At 39.5% G+C, this 19,425-nt stretch overlaps 1 protein-coding gene and 1 pseudogene across 1 annotated transcript; both read right to left on the reverse strand.

The window, feature by feature from the left end:
* Positions 1 to 220: 220 nt before the first annotated feature.
* On the reverse strand, positions 221 to 929 carry LOC114726040 (dehydration-responsive element-binding protein 1C-like; annotated as a pseudogene).
* A 1,594-nt stretch (positions 930 to 2,523) lies between these two features.
* On the reverse strand, positions 2,524 to 6,285 carry LOC114726039 (uncharacterized). The gene is made up of 5 exons (XM_028912613.1): positions 5,423 to 6,285; positions 4,600 to 4,783; positions 3,510 to 3,792; positions 3,321 to 3,432; positions 2,524 to 2,733 (listed from the first exon to the last, which is right to left on the reverse strand). The coding sequence occupies exons 1-5, from the start codon at positions 6,218 to 6,220 to the stop codon at positions 2,524 to 2,526; spliced, it is 1,587 nt and encodes a 528-aa protein (XP_028768446.1). The 5' UTR covers positions 6,221 to 6,285.
* Positions 6,286 to 19,425: the final 13,140 nt, after the last annotated feature.

Here is a 19,425-nt window from a genome sequence, read left to right on the forward strand (position 1 = left end):
CCCGTGGATTATAATCGTCAATCTTATAATATAATCATCACCAATACACGTTTTTTTAAAAAACCAAAATCACCACTAATATGCAATATAGCCCTGTTTAGTATATTTATAATATCTTTTCCAATCGGTGGAACGAACGCCTTTACTCAATGAAAACTAGACATCATCAAACCTTCAACGTATCATAGCACAACATATTGGGTCTGTAGAGATTACACATAAAAATACCGGGGCGGCACGTAAACAATGAGAATATTAAGGAGCGCGAACGATTGGAGGTTGAAGATGTAAGTACTGAAACTTTCTATAGAATGTACATAAATGAGTTTAATGAAGGGTTTTACTGTTTGGGAGTCAGTCTCCCCAGAGAGTCAAGTCGGTGGTAGTTTCGATGTCATCCCAGTTGAAGCCTCTCTGCAAGGCTGGCGGTGTGATGATCAACCCTTCTGCCATACTGTTCATGAGTGCAGGCATGTTAAATACCTCTTCTTCATCCCAATAGATGCTCCTCGCCGCCGCGTCCCCTCCTTCTTCTAATGCTTCCGAGTACTCAGAGTTACAGTCCAGAGACAAAGCCGAGACGTTTTTCCCAGCATCGTCACCGCAGAGACGCTTCTCAGCCGCTTCCATGGCCGCGAACTGGATGGACCTGAGGGAGGAGGTGTGTGGATTAAGGCGGGGCAAGGAGGAGGCAGCGTCAGGGAAATTCAGGGACGCAGAATCGCCCTTGAAAGAAAGAGCAGCGACGTCGTGGGCTATGGCAGCCGTGTCAGGGTTGGCAAAAGTGCCGAGCCACAAGCGTGCTTTGTTGTTGTTAGGTTGCCGAAGCTCGCAAACCCACTTGCCGTTTCTTTGCCTCACGCCTTTGTATGTGGATGACGAGTCTCCTGGAACTTCTTCCTTCCAGCCCTTCGCTTCTTGTTCATCATTTCGAGAGCCAGAGTATGGGAGAGGCAGTTTACGTTGAACAGAGAGGTTGGGTTTCAGAAGGTTTTTGTGACTCCAATTAATTTGTGGAGACTGGTGTGGCCCATCTTTACGCCGCTACCCCTTTGCTTTTGCGGCACCTGGAAAACGCGTTCGACGTGCGCTAATTGATGCCTCAGCGTAATTCTTTATGTTCCACGTGTAAGCGTTCCAAGTCTTTTTCTCAATGTCGCGTGCCGAAAAGGGGAAAATATGAACAACTACCCTCCCTTTTCAAACGTGATCCTTCCTCTTTAATTCAATTTCTTTCTTTTTTTTTTGGGTACATGATTAATTAAGTTTCTTTCTACTCTCTGGTCACATCTGCAATGAAAATAAAAAAGTCGTTATGACTCAGTTTTTAATGATTTAAATTTATTAAAGAATATCAACATCATTTCCAGAGAAAATTCATATTAATTATACATAATATTAGGAAACGCGTGTCCTCATCCGTTGAAAGCAAAAGCGTTTCATAGTGATATCTTCACATATTATATATTATGTAATTCTTATACGGAAAAAAAATAATGTATAATTGCCAATAAAATAAAAACGACGATCAGTATTCCTGGTTTCTTTAACAAAAAACTTAAATAGTTAGGATTTGTTGTATTATGGGAGTATTTTGACACGTCCAACTCAGGACACACACTTTAATTTGTTCTCCCAATATTGTCACCCGAGGCAGGTCCTTCCAAATGTCAATATCATGACGCACAGGCAAGCAACACGCAAAGCGGTTTCTCGAATTTTCTCGTCTTCTCAGTTTCGGAGCTTATTTCGTGTTGGGTTCTTAACATTTGAAATACTAAAATAAAGAAAATGGTGTACCGAGATAAGATTTAAAGGGGTTATGGTGGTGTAGAAATAAGTTGTGCAACGCTCGTTATGGAATTTGGCACAGGACAAATAATCATGGGAGAAGTCATGCTGCCGCAACAGTGAAAAGTAATGCCCAAGTTAGGTTGTGTTTTTGACGTTCAAGTTAGGTCCGTTGTCTTTTGGCCAAAAAAAAAAGTTAGGTCCGTTGTGGAGAGCATGAGCTTAGTGAATAGTGACGGCGCTTTCGAACGGGAAACGCTCGTGTCAATTAAACGGTCACGTGGCGACGCACCCCCTCCCAGGTCGGTCGTCAGTGGTTTCTGTAACTTTTCACATTTGCCCTTTTTCAATTCAACAAGGCTGGTGTGGGCCAAGGGGATTTTGTTTCCCCACAACAAAAGAAGAGGTTGTTGATGAATATAGTCGCTGCACTTAACCGATACAATTAAAAAAATGATGCTGCCTGAATTCAGTTTTTTCCATGAGGATAAGAATAAGGTGAATTAAATTTCAGTTACATCAAGGCATATCTTATGATACCAAAAGCAATAACAAAATAGGCATAAAATGGAAATTTGGAATGAATTGAGAGATTTATATCTTCTAGCTGCTATATACTTGTACAGAATATTTTTTTTCAATTAATAATTTTTGGGCTTCTTATTTATACGTGAGTCAAAATAAAATTTTTCTCATATGCTTATTTCATATTTTCTAAATCACGAGTTAATGCTAAAAGCTCCAATGGCTATTCCAAACAAGCTTTGGCTGTTGGGTGGGAGGGAATGTGTGGAAATGGGGTTTGGGGTGAGAGGAGAGAGAGCAACAAAAGGGCATTGGCTGTGGAGTGCTCATGGCCGATTTGTTGACGCCAATTGGAGCTGACGTTCCCATTGAGGTCAAGCCGAAATCATGATATTGCAGAACGCAAGAGAGGAGGCGCTGAAAGGTGAAGGCAGGGCGAACCTTTACGTTTTTCAAATTCTCTTTCCGCTATCCTGTCATGTTTATTTCTCCAACCCTTAATTAGTTTCAGATTGCTTCGCTTCACTAACATCTGTATATATAATTAATGTCCCACGTTTAGCTACTAACCACCCCAACGTGACTCGAAATGCTTCGTCAAAAAAGAGGTTCTCCGATTAAACAGGATAGTCACAGATTGCGGGCGTGAACCCCACTACGCCATCACGATTGGCTCGATGGACCTGTTTGGTTACAATGCGACATAAAATAAATCCAATGTACAAAGTGAACATCAGGACATGAGAACCTAGAAGGCCAACAATGATTTTGAAATCATATTCAATTACGCTGCAAGACTTGCAGCATTTCCCTGCCAGCTACATACACGAGTCATGTACATACTAATCTGCAACCCACACTAGCTTTGTTGGGTCATTTCTCTAACTAGCCTACTTCATTACCGTGTGTGTCAGATTGTATTGTACTCTTCTAACTAAAAGAATAAAGGTAATGCCTCATATTAAGTTCTCCGCATGCTTCCCAATTTACCCATTTCAACATACCATCACCAGCTCCTCTGAAAATTCTTCCACCAGAAGCCCCAAAATAGCCAGCTCCAGCTCCCCTGCCACCTCCTCCTTGTGCTCTTCATTTTTCTTCCATCCATCATCCTCTCTACCAAAGTCTTGTTGGATCATCATATCAATTGTTTTAGGTTCCAATTCTCTCCATAATTCCAGCTTCTTACAAACCTTCTTATCACTGTTTCCCTCTCCTCCAAGGAATTAAGTTCTCTCTCTTCCTCCACAATGAGATCTGAAATCAGTCTCTTGTGGTCTTCCGGGATTCCTCGTCTTTCATGGGTGCTAGATTGGCAGATGACTTCTAAGACTAACCTGTTATAGTCCTTTTCTTCTGGTGTCTCATCGGCTTCCTCCTCCTCTTCTTCTAACATTCTTTTCTCAAGTTCAATTGGATCCAGTTCTGCAAGTTTCTCAAAACTACGAAGTTTGTACAATAGTTGCTGCTTTGCTCCTGTCGAATTAGCAGAAAAAAGAAATTAATAATTATAAAGACCTCTGTGCATAATAGTCTACTTATAATTGCTCAAACATTTATTCTAATTTTCAAATCAGCATATACAAATGATCAGTTATTGAAGTTACTTAAGAGTTATAATTAGAATATGTTATAAGGTTCAGATCTGGAGATAGCTAGTCAAAATCAAGTACTTATCTATATAGGTAGATGTACTCAATTGGTTACGTATGTCTGTCCAGACTCTGTTTCACCTTATCTGTACCAAATCATTTACTCGCCATTTATGCGACTCTGGTAGACAGGCTTAGCATCTATGTTGGTAGAAAATTTTTTATGCCTAAATTGAGCATGGGATACTTGTACTATTTCAAGTATATTAATGCAACACATCCGGCCAGCAATAGCTCTTACAGGTTCCACCACTTGCAAACCAGTAAAATAGGTAAAAAAAATACACCAGTACTGAAGAGCAATAATGATTCTTTACCCTAAGTATTACTTGCTCAAATTCTACCCAACGCATTGAATGGAAGTAGCCAAATCAAGACAAAACTCCTTTATCACAAGGGTGGGGTCGTGTTCAAATTTATGTTAGAAGACGGCCACGTCCACGTCCATAAGAGCGTATGACTTATGTTGTAATCTCTAAAACTTGAATGGCATAATAATCATATCAGAATGAGGCTACTCTACACATATATTAGATAATCAAGTCTGAAGATGAGTGTAGGACAATTTGTTGGAGGAAAACGACTGCGCAACAAACACCGATTGGTGCACAATTAAAATTTTGTGACATACTCTGTAAAGCGGCATAGCTGCACTCCAAATCAAAACCGTCGTCCTCATTGATGTTCTCATGCCCCTCGTCATCGTTCTCGAAGGGTTGGTCTAAAACAGAGACTGGGCTGCATTGCTCCTTCTCTTCCTCTTCCTCCCTTAATTGTGATTTCTCAACACTCTCCGTTCCATCCTTTTCTTTGTCCTGTTTTGCAATTCATAACAACCATCATTAGAATATTGTCCCAAACATTATTTGTCCTAATGTCAATGGATTTGGACCCGAACCGGTGTCATATTTGGATTTGATATTGACTTCTAATTTGTTTTTATTTATTTATTTATTTATCACCAACAAAACGATTCTTTTAATTTAGACACGAATACGAATTATTTTCTAGTAAATCGAATGTCGGGGCGTAACAATAGAAAACAAGAGAAGAAACGAAAAAATAATTTGTCTTGTTTCAAGTAATTAATTCACTAGACAAGCCAGCGTAAAGTGAAAAAGATGCGATAAGATTTGCATGGAACACACAGGATCGGGAGACGGGAGGTACTGGTACAGTCATGAAACCGGAAAAACCCAAAGCCCTGCAATACACTTATCTGACCCTTCACGCACAGGATCTTTGGCAAAATTTCCACCTAACTATGACATGGTATCAGTGTTAATCAACAGCAACATACCGGCCAAGTTTGTTGACCGAGATACTGTTGCCGACAAAAACGACCGCCGAACAAGCTCGGTTAACTCGAGCCAAGTCAAACCGGTTGTTGCAATGTGAGTTGTAACATATTCGCCACCATAAAATAGAAGGATAAGGGGGAAAAAGTGACAAACCTCTGCTCTGGGACGACTTGGCGACATTAATTCCGGGGTCTGGTGGCCAGAAGAGGGGCTACTCCGTAATACAAAGCGAAAGGGGCTTTCGCAGAAGTCGTGATCACAGCAAACACAATCTGTAACGTGTTTCTGGTTGGATTCGGATAAAAGGTCAATATCGTGGGATTCATCGGAGTAGCTAGTGCTGCTGGATGTTTCCATGTCCAGAGATTTATCCTCATTGGTCTCAGACCATACAGCACTGCTAGGACGTCCATTGTAAGAACATGGAAAGCCCACCTGATCATTAGATACCATTTGTTCTTCATTTTTCTTGCTTCTGTCACCACCCCCATCTTGTATTTCCCTCTTTCGGCTTCGCGGCGTTAGTCTTTTGACTAGTGACCTGAATAAACCAAACCCATTTGTCTTATTGTGGGTTTTAGATTTAGAAGATGATGGATGTCTCTGAACTCGGAGAGCAGCTTCGAGAAGGAGTGCGGCCGTTCGAGAAGGGATATGGAGGAAGATGGCATTAGGGGACTTGCATGGGCTCTTGACCGGAGATGCGAATTCCAGGAATGGCGAGCTTAAGAGATCAGGGGTGTTGCGAAAGGAGAAAAAGCAAGCATTTTTACAGAAATCAGGGCTGAAGCTTGAGTTGTGATGATGGATTGGTTTTGGTTTCTTAAGTTGCAGAGTAGTGCTGGGCGAAGGCCTTTTCGTCAGCTGGCTCCGCCTATCAGAAATGTACTTGTTTAATAGGAACGGCTCTTGATCTTCCTTGAGTAGCTCATGTAAATGGCGAGCCATCATGAAATTGAAAACAGTATGTGTGGCGGCTAGAGGTGGGTGCGAGAACAGAAACGTGTAATGCGGAGCCAGAACAAAGCACTCTGGTAGTTGTGAGAGGTGGAGGGCTCAAATAAGGTCCATTGCCAGCTTATACGGAGAAGGAAGGAGGAGACTTCCGGATTCAAATCTGGGCTTGGGTTAAAATATCGAGGCAAGATGGGTGGGTGGGGTGAACCGGTGATTAACGAATTATTATATTATTTTAAAACAATAACATATTCGGGAGTCACTTGTCTTTATCCGGGTACAATGAATAGAAAATAAATAAAATTTGGTGCAAATTGTAGGTGTTATGGAAAGCCCGGGATGGAGGAGTGTTTTATGTGGTCTCTCTCTTCCGCACTTCGGAAGGGAACTGCTCTTCACAGCATACGCGTACCCGCGGGGGTGTCAGAAAACAAAAGTAGACCAGAGGGAGAGAGATAAATACTGTACTATACAAGTTTAGATTCGTTCACTAACAAAAAAATCGATTACCAACAACAGATATTAGAAATTTAACCTTTGTTATTTCCGCCTCCCCGGCCGGTTTCCTTCTGCTACAGACTGACAGCTCTAATTATCTTGTCATTACTGGTTACTACACGACAGATCCTGATATTAGTGCTATATTATTACATAGGCACATGCCTTCATTAATAAATCCATCATAGGATATGGTTCCTTGATTAAAAATTTTTCTACTGTCCCTCCCACCTCCTCTGTTTTTTCTTTTTTTTTTAAAAAAAACGTCTCTGACTCCCGATTAAGATTGTGCGCATTTTGACTTGGCAATCTGTTACTAAAACATTCAATTATATGTACCCAAAAAAAAATTCAATTATAAGCCCAATTTATGACACATAATTACTTTCACATTGGCATATGTTGCGGTAGGTCCTGGACTCTTGGTATATATAGCAGCAGGAACAATGTCGTCAATAATGGTGGCAAAAATTTTGCTTGACGAGGGACTAGTTTTGTGCAAAAACATTCTCAATAATGATGTTAGTTACCGAAACACTTGCTTTACAGCTGGATAAAACATGATTTGAAATAAAAAATAAAAACATTTGCGGGAAAACCTGAGCTTTTGACGATCTTGATCCTAAGCCGAAGACGTTGAGGGCAATTGAGGAGAGAAGGTTGGGAAACGTGGGGGCGGCATGGCACTAGAGCCCAAACGGGAGCTAAACGACGAAAACAGGGGCGTGGCAACTTGCTATGCCAAATTCTGGTTCAGCCAAGAACCAGATCTTCATCTTTTTTATTTTCCTTTCATCACTTGTTGCGGACTATCTTTATTGGCTTCTTACTCATGTACTTATACTGAGGAACGATCGCTCCCAACCAAAAATGCAGTGACTTAAGAGGCCCCTACTGCTTATTGCTGCATCTCTCCTGGCTTCTCTACCTTTTTTTTTTTTTGAACTGATAACCTGTTCAGTCCTTTTCCATTTCCACTCACCTTCACCTTTAATTTAAATTTCAAACTATGCCCGTGCATGCAGATGTTCTCAATATATATAATATATAATCTCTGGGAGAAAGAAACATTATGAAGTGCATGTACTATGTTTTCTATATTTATATATACGTACATATATAAATTATCGGGGCTCATGTGCTGTGCCGAGGGGCGTTGGGAGGAGCAACGCGTGACGCTCCCCAACACATGATATCGCAGTATCAGCGTTTACTCGCTTTTTTCTTCATCAGCAAATGCAAAGCCTTGTGCTTCGAACGGACAGTCAAGACTTTTTTAACCAAAAGGAAGAATGTGGGTGTGTGTTTGACGTACGAGTGTCATCGCACGCTTTCACTATCATCCCCAAAAGTAAAACCAAGTCAATTGCGTTCACACAAAACACATATGGCAAGGCTCTCGCCTCCCGGCCTGCAACTTTTGTAATTACTTCTTGAGTAATAGTACATCTCTTTTTCACTTGAAAAACAAAAAATACATATGGCTCGTGCTTGCTTGTTCTGTGACTTTGTGTGTATGCACCTGTCTCTACTCCTGTTCCTGTCGCGGGGAGTGAAATGGCACCTTCTCCCGGCCCTCCCTGTCATCCTCTTTTGTTCCTGAATATGATGTTAAAGCACACAACCTTCTTGCCTCAGTTTTACCACATATACAGTATGGCTGTGGCTGTGTCCGACTGATATCATTTTAATCGGACAAACAGGAATATAATTAAAGACCGAAAACATTTTAGTTATTGTGGCCATGACGGAAGTTACTGCTATAATCGTCGCTTATGTTAAGTATGAGCCGTTTCAATTCAAGTCGTCGCTTTTAATTAACTCTTACGTACATCCATGTTAATGTTGCCCCAACAGGATTTTAAAAACGTATAATTAGCTGTTTGTGCCGGTAATTCAAAATAAAGTTTTTTGATTTCCACGAAGACTCATGTTTCTGGTTGAGTATAAACATACAGGAACGTGCTTCCTATTTGTTTGGTTACACGTATACTTTACAGGGAAAGATACAAGAAAGTGTATCGAGTTAATCAAATAAATTAAACAACCGATAATTTAATTAACGGGTTTGGTGCACGCCCATATTGACTCCAGAATTGTATTACTGCACAGACAGAAGAAGAGCGCACACAGATATATATATATATATATATATATAAAAGAGTTAATGTTAATGGAATGGCTTCCGGCGTTCTATATATATGTATATATGAATGCATCCACGTTGACGTGTCACCAAATTTAATCTTGAAATCTTCAAATCGAGGTTGATGTGCACATGCTAAGTATCAATTATGCGGGCATTAAATAACAAGAAGATGCGCATCCTAGTTAGGTGATACATTGCTGATTGCTGATTGTTGCAGGTTAACGTAAGCCCGGAGGCCGACAGCTCCAATTTGTAGTTTTGTATGACGACATATATAATACAAAGTTACTTGTCTGCTGCTTGTTGTTGATGAAGTAGCATACCTGGGTAATTAACGTCTTTGCCCTTCACATGATCCTTAGGAATATCAGGGGTTCTCCACTAATTTTATCTGAGTTATGATTAATTGCACGCCCCGCGCCACCTATCTGTTTGCCATGAGACGTGGAAAATAAAGGGGGTGCTCAGGACTACGTGTAAAAGTGGCACTCCTAGCAAAAAAACAAAACAGAGGGAAGATAGTTGATCAGAGATCATGATGGTGAGGAAATCCAAAGTGGCCCCATGCATGGCGATCACAGAAGGTCCTGGTAAAACGACGGTGAGTTTAGGCCGTGCACCGTCATGGGGGGAGTCCATTTCCCACGTGTATAATAACAGTGTTGAGGGACGACCTCGTCCACGTGTCAGGGTCTGTCTCCTGACGTGGCACTTCTACCCCTTCCTCCTTCAGCATAGGATTCCCGTCCCCCTTCTGTGATCCATGCCAAAATCCTTGCTTCATTTTATATTATATTCCTCGATACCAATGATCTTCCCTTCTTCCATTACTCCGGTAGTCCATTTGGAAAGCTTCAATCAACCTTTATTGTTAATTACACGAAACTATATTTATCACAATTTTCACCCCTCTTCTCGTCACTGCTTCATTGATTGTTCGATGAAATTTAGCTGTGGGCGATTATCATATTATTCGTATGAAAATGATAAGGGATTAAGTTTTGAGACGAACTCAATTCGCAATATATGGATATATAGTTAAAGAGTTTGACTTTTATATATATAGACTGGGTTCTAGAAAGAGCGCACGTGGGAGAATGCAGCTAGAGAGGAAAACAAAATCGCTCAAGAAGAGAAATAACGTATGGTCGTGGCAATGTGAGATGGTGTCAACTTGATATGAGCAACAGCTAGCTAGCATGTAAATGTCGAGCAGGGTTGTCTGTATCAGGCCACTAGTTAGTGGCTACGCTCCAAAACACGTCGGGCCTCCCCAAGTAGAATGAGATGCGTGGGTTAATTCATTTGCAGTGTCCGTATTGTATATTTGTGTCGTGCGGTGCAACATCAGGAAAGCGGAGAGAAGATGCGCGAAACAGTGGTAATTTTATACTGAAAACAGGTCTCTCTGAGACCAGACAAGGAATCTCGTGCAGTGTATTAAATTTAGAATCGACAAGACGGTTGAGGCAGAATAATGGTTGCGCAGAAGAGGTTCTCTTCACGTAGCCACTGAAATGGAATTGGATATTTGGCATCACGAATCCAGCCTCAGACATGGAAATGGGATTTTATATGATACACTGTGCTTTCTGCATAATGGCAGTATTCATAAGAGTGAGATTCAACCCCTTGGCACTGGGCAGTGATATGTACATATTATGGCACCAATCATGAGACCATGTCGTTTCGGAATGTTCTTCCATGCCCCTAAATAAATGCCGTGCCATCGTTTCCTTCGTCTTTACCCCACACCCGCTTAATTTGCATCAAATAAATAAATACACAAACCCCCGTCTGGCTTCGTTCACATCATAAACCCCTGTTTGCCCGTTACCTCTCTATCCACACTGACGTCGGAAAACTGATTATCAATATTTTCACGTCTTCGATTGGATTCTTAATGAGAGCGTCGCCAGTAATTAATTTCTACAGTTCAAGATGACATCGTGTGATTAAATATACAAAAAAATGATTCCTCATCGTCACATATAATGCTGAATAATTATATTAGTCCTATGTTTGTTTAGAATAGCTAGCTACGGGGTGGATGAAATGGAATCCGATGTGTGGCTTCGAATCGTTAAATCGTGTAAGGAACCGTGCGGGATGCTTCTCCCTGACCCTTGATTAATCAGCAAGATTCCTTCCTACACATCGTCAATCATGGTTAAATGTCAACTGGTAATACTAGTAATTTATAACACGTTGCTTGTTATGTACTACTGATCCGGTTCTAATTATAAAACCTCGTTTGTAGTCATACTTGTTATATACTATTGATCTGGTCCTAATTATAAGACCCTGTTTGTAGTCTACAAACACGGGCTTATAATTAGGACAGGATGAGTAATATATAATACTTCCTCTCTTCTTAATATAAGAGCTGGGTTGGCTTTTATTTTAGTCCTAAATATAAGATCATAATAATATTTGTCTCTGGTATTTATTATTTTTTTCAAGGCAATTCTTATTATAACGGCAGATATGGCCAATACACTTGATTAGTAAGGATATTTTAGAAAAAACAATACATATTTATTACAAATAACTAACTTAACTAATTTTCTTAATCTACTTAAATTAGTCAACTAGTTTTATATTAATAAGTGGAGGTAGTATTAGAAATATAATATTTTTTAATAAAATGCTGAATGCAGGGTGATTCCTCTTCCTTTGTGACCAATGACATGGACACGACTCAGCATCGGCAACAGCTGGTAGAAAGGCAAAGTCGCCAAGCTATATGGATTAGTTCAAGGTGATTAGAATCTCATATTCGGGCTTCGATGGTAGGCTTGGTGATAAATCCTGATTTTATATTGATTTTTGATATCTTATTTGGGATTTTTATCAATTAAATTGGGCTTAATTGCATTTATTAGGAATAAATTGGATTAATTGTGATTGGATGAAAATATTGCTAAAAAGGGGCAAAAATATCATATTTTTATGATTTAGTTTAACTGATTGATCTTTTTGAAAAAAATATCATATCACATTATCTTAGATTTTGTTATAGAAAATTTGAGAGATATTGCAAGGTTTGAATTTAGGGTTGCACCATCATGGCCTTCTGGAGGGAGAAAAGGACGGAACATAGCGGCAAGGCTTGAGAATATACACCTTCGTGTGTGTATATATAGATATGACCGCAGGGAGAGAAGAGGAGGCCACACCCATCCACAATTATCATCATCTCACACACCCATCCAATCTTCATTCACCCACCTTCAAACCCACGGATTTCATTCACGCACGCCACCTCCAATCTTCCATTCACGCGCACGACCCACAATCATCATCATCCTAATCCACCACCCCAACCCATATACGCACACCTGATCACCTTCCCTTGTCCTCATCGTCTTCAACGCGGAAAGAGGAGCTGGAGGCAGACACGCTGAGACAGAGAGAGACGGAGACAGAATTGAGATAGTGAATTGCAGAGCTTAAGCATCGTCGATCTCCACTCCTTCCTATCACCAATTACATATAATCATCCCCATCGATCACCTTCATTATCAGCGCCAACCTCCTCTGCATTCACCCATGGCTGCCGTGAGCATGAAATCTGTGGTTGCAAAATTTGAAACCATGCGTGGCTAATTTCATCGAGCTTCTTGGAAATGGAGTATTGGGTTTGAGCTTCAGAGTTAATTAGGGGAGTTTTTCTGTTTCAATTCTTTTAATTTAATTGAGTAATGGATTTTCTGAGTTAGAATTGATATTATTTAATTAAATTTTCTGAGATTATTAGTTGTAATTCTTAGTTTAGAATTGAATTTTTGTGATTGAGATTGGATTTTGCAATTTGAGATTTATATTTATATCCAGTTTGGAGTTCTATATGGTTATGCTATTCTTTCATAGTTTGGATGAATGTTATAATTGTATGGTACTTATTGAATATCTCAAGTTGAGTGTTCTTTACAAAGAGACCCGAATTGCATTAATCTAATCCTAATTGCACACTAATCGGTTTTCAAAGGTAATTTTAATTGGTAGTTGTAGCTAGAGTCTTAGGACATCTATTAATTGAAATTGCTTGACTTAATCAGTGATTAAGGTTTTGATTTTAAATTAGTGAACAAAATAACTCCCAAATCATTTTGAGCAAGGATAACCCAATTTCCATTTTCCAAGAAGCATTATCTCATATCTCCTTAAAATCCAAAATTTTCATTTGCTACTTTTCTCTTAATTAATTTTCTTTCAATTTCAATTTCAAATTATCTTTTCAATTTTTATATTAAAAAAATCCAAAAAAATATATTTAGAATTGTTTTCAATTTATTTTACAAAGTAGTTTTTAAATTTAAAAAAACAAAAAAAAAACCCTTTTTAATAGCAATTTTGATTTTTAGTTAATTTAGGACCTAGTTAATTTTTGGCTCCAATAAGAGAACGACTTTGGTTTGCATCACTTGCTGCATTCTAAATTTAATTTAATTTGACCCAAGGCGACATTGAGGATCAAATTTGGCGCCGTTGCCGGGGAGCCATAGGTTTCTTGGTTAGCTAAGTGTCAGTTTTGCTAATTGACTTTTTTTTTTTTTTTGTTAGTTGTCTTTAACTTAGTTGTAGTGTTTAGAGAGTCTTTAGTTTTAGGATTGAGTCTTCATTTTTTTTTCGGTTGCATATCATCTCACAGTTTTTGCTTTGCATTTTGCATATTTTTCTTTTAACAATTGCATATAGATTCATCTCATATTTGCATTATACTGTTGCATGACAAGAGACAACCAACCTTCAGTTTGCGATCCTGAATTAGAGTTAACCCTTAGAGATTTCATAAAAGAACAAAGAGCTAAAGTAGTAAGAGGCGGAGGTAATATTCAAAGGGAAGAACCTAGTCTGTCAAGTGTTTCAATTGACCCTAGTCACTCCAACTCTGAAACTGAATTAATCATGGATCGTACTAATCTTAATGAAAATAATCAGAATAATAATGGGGGTGGTAATGGAGAAGAGATAGTAGGCGAAAATAACAGGGGAAATAATGACAATCATAGGAGAAGAACCATAAGAGAAGCCACTACCTCTGATGTGAATTATGATCCTTTTACTGCTGCTTGCCCTAATTTTGATGTGAATTTTGAGATTAAAGGTTTGCTCATTAACTCACTTCCTAAATTTCATGGTTTGACAGGAGAAGATCCCTACCTTCACTTGCAATCTTTGTCAATGATTTGCCAGAGCATGAAACCTGTGGGAGCATCTCTAGATCAAGTTTTATGGAAGGTCTTTCACCTATCCTTGGAGGGTAAGGCAAGGGAGTGGTACATGAGTCTTCCAAGACATGTAGCCAATGCTTATCACAGTTGGGGAAACTTAAGAAAAGCATTCTTGGAGAAGTACTTTCCTGCCTCTAGAACTTCATCAATGAGGAAGGAAATTTATTCTGCACGGCAAGAATTTGATGAGTCCCTCTATGACTATTGGAACCGTTTTCAAGATCTTTTGTCAAGATGCCCTCACCATCAGATACCAGATGAGCAATTGGTACAATACTTTTATGATGGGCTGAAAATTCAAGATAAGGGTATGTTGGACGCCGCCTCAGGAGGTTCACTGATTGACCTCACTGCTGCAGAGGCTTGGGATCTGATTAAGAAAATGGCTTTGAATCACCAGCAATACAGTGTGAGGGATACTAGAGGAGTGCATGAGTTGGGAGCTTCAACAGTTCACTCGAGAAGAATGGACAGTCTTGAGTCTAAAGTTGACTCTTTGGAAAATAAAATGACCTCTCAACTATCTCTTATCACTGCAGAGTTGAAAAATATGAATGTGCATCGACCACCACCTCCTATGGATCTTACTGCACCTAGCTGTGAAAATTGTGGTTCTGTGATGCATATTTCCAGTGTATGTCCAAATCGATATGAAGAGGTATCTGCTGTCTATCAGGGTCGACCAAATCAAAAATGGGATCCTTATTCTAATACATATAATGAGGGTTGGAAGGCAAACCCTAGACTTGGCTGGAGAAATGAGGAAAACAGGGCCCTAAGCAGATTTCAACAAGGTGGAGGAGCTGGTCTATCCACTAACCAGTTCCCCAACCAACAGCAAGCCTTAACTGTTCCACCAAAGGATGACACTAATCAACTCTTGCATAATATGATGACATTGATGAAAGAGGAAAGGGCTTCTAATGCCAATCAATTCAATACCCTTGCTTCCCTAATACAAAAAGATTCTTCTAAAAATGATGTCAGGTTTAACGCCTTAGAGAGAAGAATGGAGCAATGGGAGACAAAAACTGAGAATATCAACTCCTATGTCACTCAGCTATCTAACAACATGAGTGACCAACAAGCTAGAAGCGGTGGCACTATTCCTTCAAATACTGTCATAAATCCCAAGGGTTTGAATGCAATCACACTGCGAAGTGGGAGGCAAGTAAGATTCAGTGAAGAGGATGAGGAATCAGTTGATGAGGAGATTGAGTGTGATAAGCCTCTTCCTACACCTGCAAGGGTTAAGAATTCTGAGAGTGCAAAAGAGAGAGAACTGCTAGCTGAAAAGAAGTCAACCCTTCTAAGTAGCAAAGAAGCAAGATCTGAGAGCAACTATGAGCAAGTAACATCAAAGGAGCATGTTGGGTCATCTAAGCATGGAGCCGATAAGCTAAATGATAAAGAGGTAAATCTCAATGACCTTCCTTTTCCTAATTCGTACTTGATAAGCAAAAGAAAGACTGAAACTAAGTATGAAAAAGATATTATTGATTTGTTTAGTAGAGTGGAAGTCAATATTCCTTTGCTTGATCTTGTTAAGAGGGTTCCTGCTTATGCTAAATACCTTAAAGACCTGTGTACCCATAAGAGAAAGTTTAGACCAAATGAAAGAGTCCAAGTGAGCTCAAATGTGTCTGCCCTGTTTAAACCTCAAATCCCTGTGAAATGCCAAGACCCTGGATCCTTCACTATCCCTTGCACTATAGGAAAAGTTTCTATAGGGGGAGCCTTGTTAGATCTAGGAGCAGCTATTAATGTCATGCCTAAGTCTGTATACACTTCACTAGGAGTCAAGACTCTTAAGTCAACCACTGTAGTACTCCAGTTAGCTGATAGGACTATTAGGTATCCGGAAGGCATCATAGAGGATATCTTGGTCCAGGTTAAGGATTTGGTCTTTCCTGCTGATTTTTATGTACTTGACATGTCTTCTGAGCTTGTTCATGACACCACACTGATTCTTGGTAGACCTTTCTTGAGGACTGCTAACACTATGATTAGCATGAAAGAAGGTACCATCACTATGGAAGTAGGAGATCATAAGGTTTGTTTTAACATGTATGAAGCAATGAAGCATCCTTATGAAGACTATTCTCTTTTGGGTGTTAATATGATTGATGTTGCTGTTGATGATGCTTGTTCTGAGTTTGAATTGCAAGATGATTCCTCTAGTTCTGAATTTTATTCATTTGATTCTGCTGATGAGGATGACACTATTTCTTCTTTTTCATCTCTTTATTCTTTTCCTTCTACTTGCTCATGTGGAGGTGATGTAACATGCCTTAACTGTACAGTAGTTAATTGTGTGCTTTCCATTCCACAAACATTCACTGTTTCATCTACTGATTCGCATATGAGTTCCATTCCGTCTATTATCAGTGATGATTCTCTTGGAGAAAGGTTTTCTGTTGATGTTTCAGGTGATTCTAGCATATTAGAGGCTGATACTGCAGTAGAACTTGATGAAGCTGGTTTGCCTCAGCAAACATACTTGACTAAAGATGATGAAGAAAGTCCACTTTCAGCGATTCCACCTACTCATATGATGCAAAGGCACCTTGAGTTAAAGGATTATTCTCAATCTCTTTCATCTCCTAACTTATCTACTTTTAATTCTTTTCATACCATGAGATATTTGAATGACTTGTTATCCAGTGATGACTTAGGTATGCAGAAGAATTCATCCAAGGCAGTTGCTGTGATAGATCAACTTGATGTTGGTTCAACGCTTGGAAAAGTTGGAGATGGTAAAACTAGCCACATGGGATCTGAACTGTCATTGGTTGAAAGCAAGGGGAGTAATCTGTTCTCTCTTGAACTTCAACAATTAATTCCTTCTATTGTGCAACCTCCTGTAATTGAATTAAAACCCCTACCCCCTACTGTGAAGTATGCTTTTCTAGAGTCTGATGAGCGATTACCTGTCATTATAGCAAACTCCCTGTCTAAGGTTGAGGAAGAAAGACTCCTTACTGTATTGAGAGAGCATAAGAGGGCTATTGGGTGGACTTTAGCGGACATTCCGGGGATTAGCCCAGCCATTTGCACACACAGGATCTTGCTTAATGAAGGTTCCAAACCAGTGAGACAACCCCAGAGAAGACTAAACCCCTTGATTCTTGATGTGGTTAAGAAGGAAATTACCAAACTTCTAAGTGCTGGGATCATCTATCCCATATCTGATAGTGAGTGGGTTAGTCCGATACATGTAGTGCCTAAAAAGAGTGGGGTTACTGTGGTTAGAAATGATAGGGATGAGCTTATTCCTACGAGAGTTCAAAATTCCTGGCGTGTGTGCATAGATTATAGAAAACTCAATGATGCCACACGAAAAGATCATTTTCCTCTCCCTTTCATAGACCAGATGCTTGAGAGACTTGCAGGCAAATCTCATTACTGTTTTCTTGATGGTTTCTCTGGGTACTTTCAAGTACCTATTGCACCAGAGGACCAAGATAAAACTACTTTCACATGTCCTTTTGGTACCTTCGCCTATCGTAGGATGCCTTTTGGGTTATGTAATGCTCCAGGGACTTTCCAACGTTGTATGATGGCTATATTCTGTGATTTCTTAGAGGAATGTATGGAAGTCTTTATGGATGATTTTACTGTTTATGGTGGTTCTTTTGATGATTGTCTTGCTAGTCTTGAAAAAGTTTTGAAAAGATGCATTGAAAAGAATTTGATTTTAAACTTCGAAAAGTGTCATTTTATGGTCAATGAAGGGATAGTGCTAGGTCATTTGATTTCTAAAAAGGGAATTGAAGTTGATAAAGCTAAGATTGAGGTTATATCTTCTTTGCCTTATCCTGCTTGTGTTAAAGATATTAGATCATTTTTGGGTCACGCGGGATTTTATAGGCGGTTTATAAAAGATTTTAGCAAGACTTGCTTTACCTCTCTCAAAGCTTTTACAAAAAGATGTGAAATTTGATTTTGATGATTCTTGTAGAGTTGCTTTTGATGATTTAAAGTCTAAACTCATTTCTCCTCCTATTCTTGTTGCACCTAATTGGACTTTACCCTTTGAGATTTCATGTGACGCTTCTAATTTTGCTGTAGGAGCTATGTTAGGCCAGAGGGAGGAGAAGCTCTCAAGAGTCATTGCATATGCTTCGAAAACATTGGACGCAGCTCAAATCAACTATACAACAACAGAAAAAGAGCTATTTGCAGTTGTTTTCGCTTTAGAGAAGTTTAGGCCTTACTTGTTAAACTCTCATGTGACTGTTTTCACTGATCATGCAGCTGTTCGCTATCTTCTTAAGAAACCACAATCTAAGCCAAGATTGATTAGGTGGGCATTACTTCTCCAGGAATTTGACATTGAAATAAAGGATCGAGCAGGGGCAGAGAACCATGTAGCCGATCACTTAAGTAGGCTACCAGATGATACACGGGGAGTAGACTCTTCTGAACTCACCTGTGATTCCTTTCCTGATTCAGTATTATGTGCCTTAGCTGTTAAAGAGCCTTGGTATGCGCATATTGTTAATTATCTTATAACTGGACTCACCCCTCCTTTCATGTCTAAATTTCAGGCACAAAAACTTCGAAGCGAATCGAGACACTACATTTGGGATGCCCCTCATCTATGGCGGATATGTAGTGACCAGGTTATAAGAAAGTGTGTGCCTAGTGAAGAGTTTGAGTCTATCATTGCAGCTTGCCATACCATGGTTTGTGGTGGTCATTTCAGTGCACGGAGAACATCTAGGAAGATTTTAGATTCTGGTTTTTATTGGCCAACCCTTTTTAAGGATTCTTATGACTTTTGTCGGTCATGTGACAAATGTCAACGTTTTGGAGGGTTAGGTAAACGACACGAAATGCCTCAACGACCTTTACTGTTTTGTGAAATTTTTGATGTTTGGGGAATTGATTTCATGGGTCCCTTTCCTCCATCCTTTGGTTTTATATACATTCTTCTAGCTGTTGATTACGTTTCCAAATGGATAGAGGCTATACCTACTAGAAAAGATGATGCCCAGGCGGTTTCTAAGTTTCTTAAGTCTAACATTTTCTGTAGGTTTGGGATTCCAAGGGCTATAGTGAGTGATAGAGGTACACATTTTTGTAATAAGGTAGTAGATAACTTGTTTTCTAAATTTGGTGTCACCCACAAAGTCTCCACTGCATATCACCCCCAAACTAATGGTCAAGCTGAAGTGTCCAATCGAGAAGTGAAACAGATATTGGAGAAGATAGTCAAACCATCCAAGAAAGATTGGAGTCTAAGATTAGAGGAAGCACTGTGGGCCTATAGAACTGCCTATAAGTCACCAATTGGAATGTCTCCTTATCGC

This window comes from Neltuma alba, unplaced genomic scaffold (assembly GCF_004799145.2).
Source record: "Neltuma alba isolate B1F8T4 unplaced genomic scaffold, ASM479914v2 tig00012325_pilon, whole genome shotgun sequence".
NCBI classification, from domain to species: domain Eukaryota; kingdom Viridiplantae; phylum Streptophyta; class Magnoliopsida; order Fabales; family Fabaceae; genus Neltuma; species Neltuma alba.

Coding starts and splice junctions, on each gene's coding strand:
- LOC114726039 (XM_028912613.1), bottom strand. CDS start 6,220: ATGATGGCTCGCCATTTACATGAGCTACTCAAGGAAGATCAAGAGCCG. Junction 3,793..4,599: donor CAGCTATGCCGCTTTACAGA/GTATGTCACAAA, acceptor CTAATTCGACAG/GAGCAAAGCAGCAACTATTG. Junction 3,433..3,509: donor AGGGAAACAGTGATAAGAAG/GTTTGTAAGAAG, acceptor AGACTTTGGTAG/AGAGGATGATGGATGGAAGA.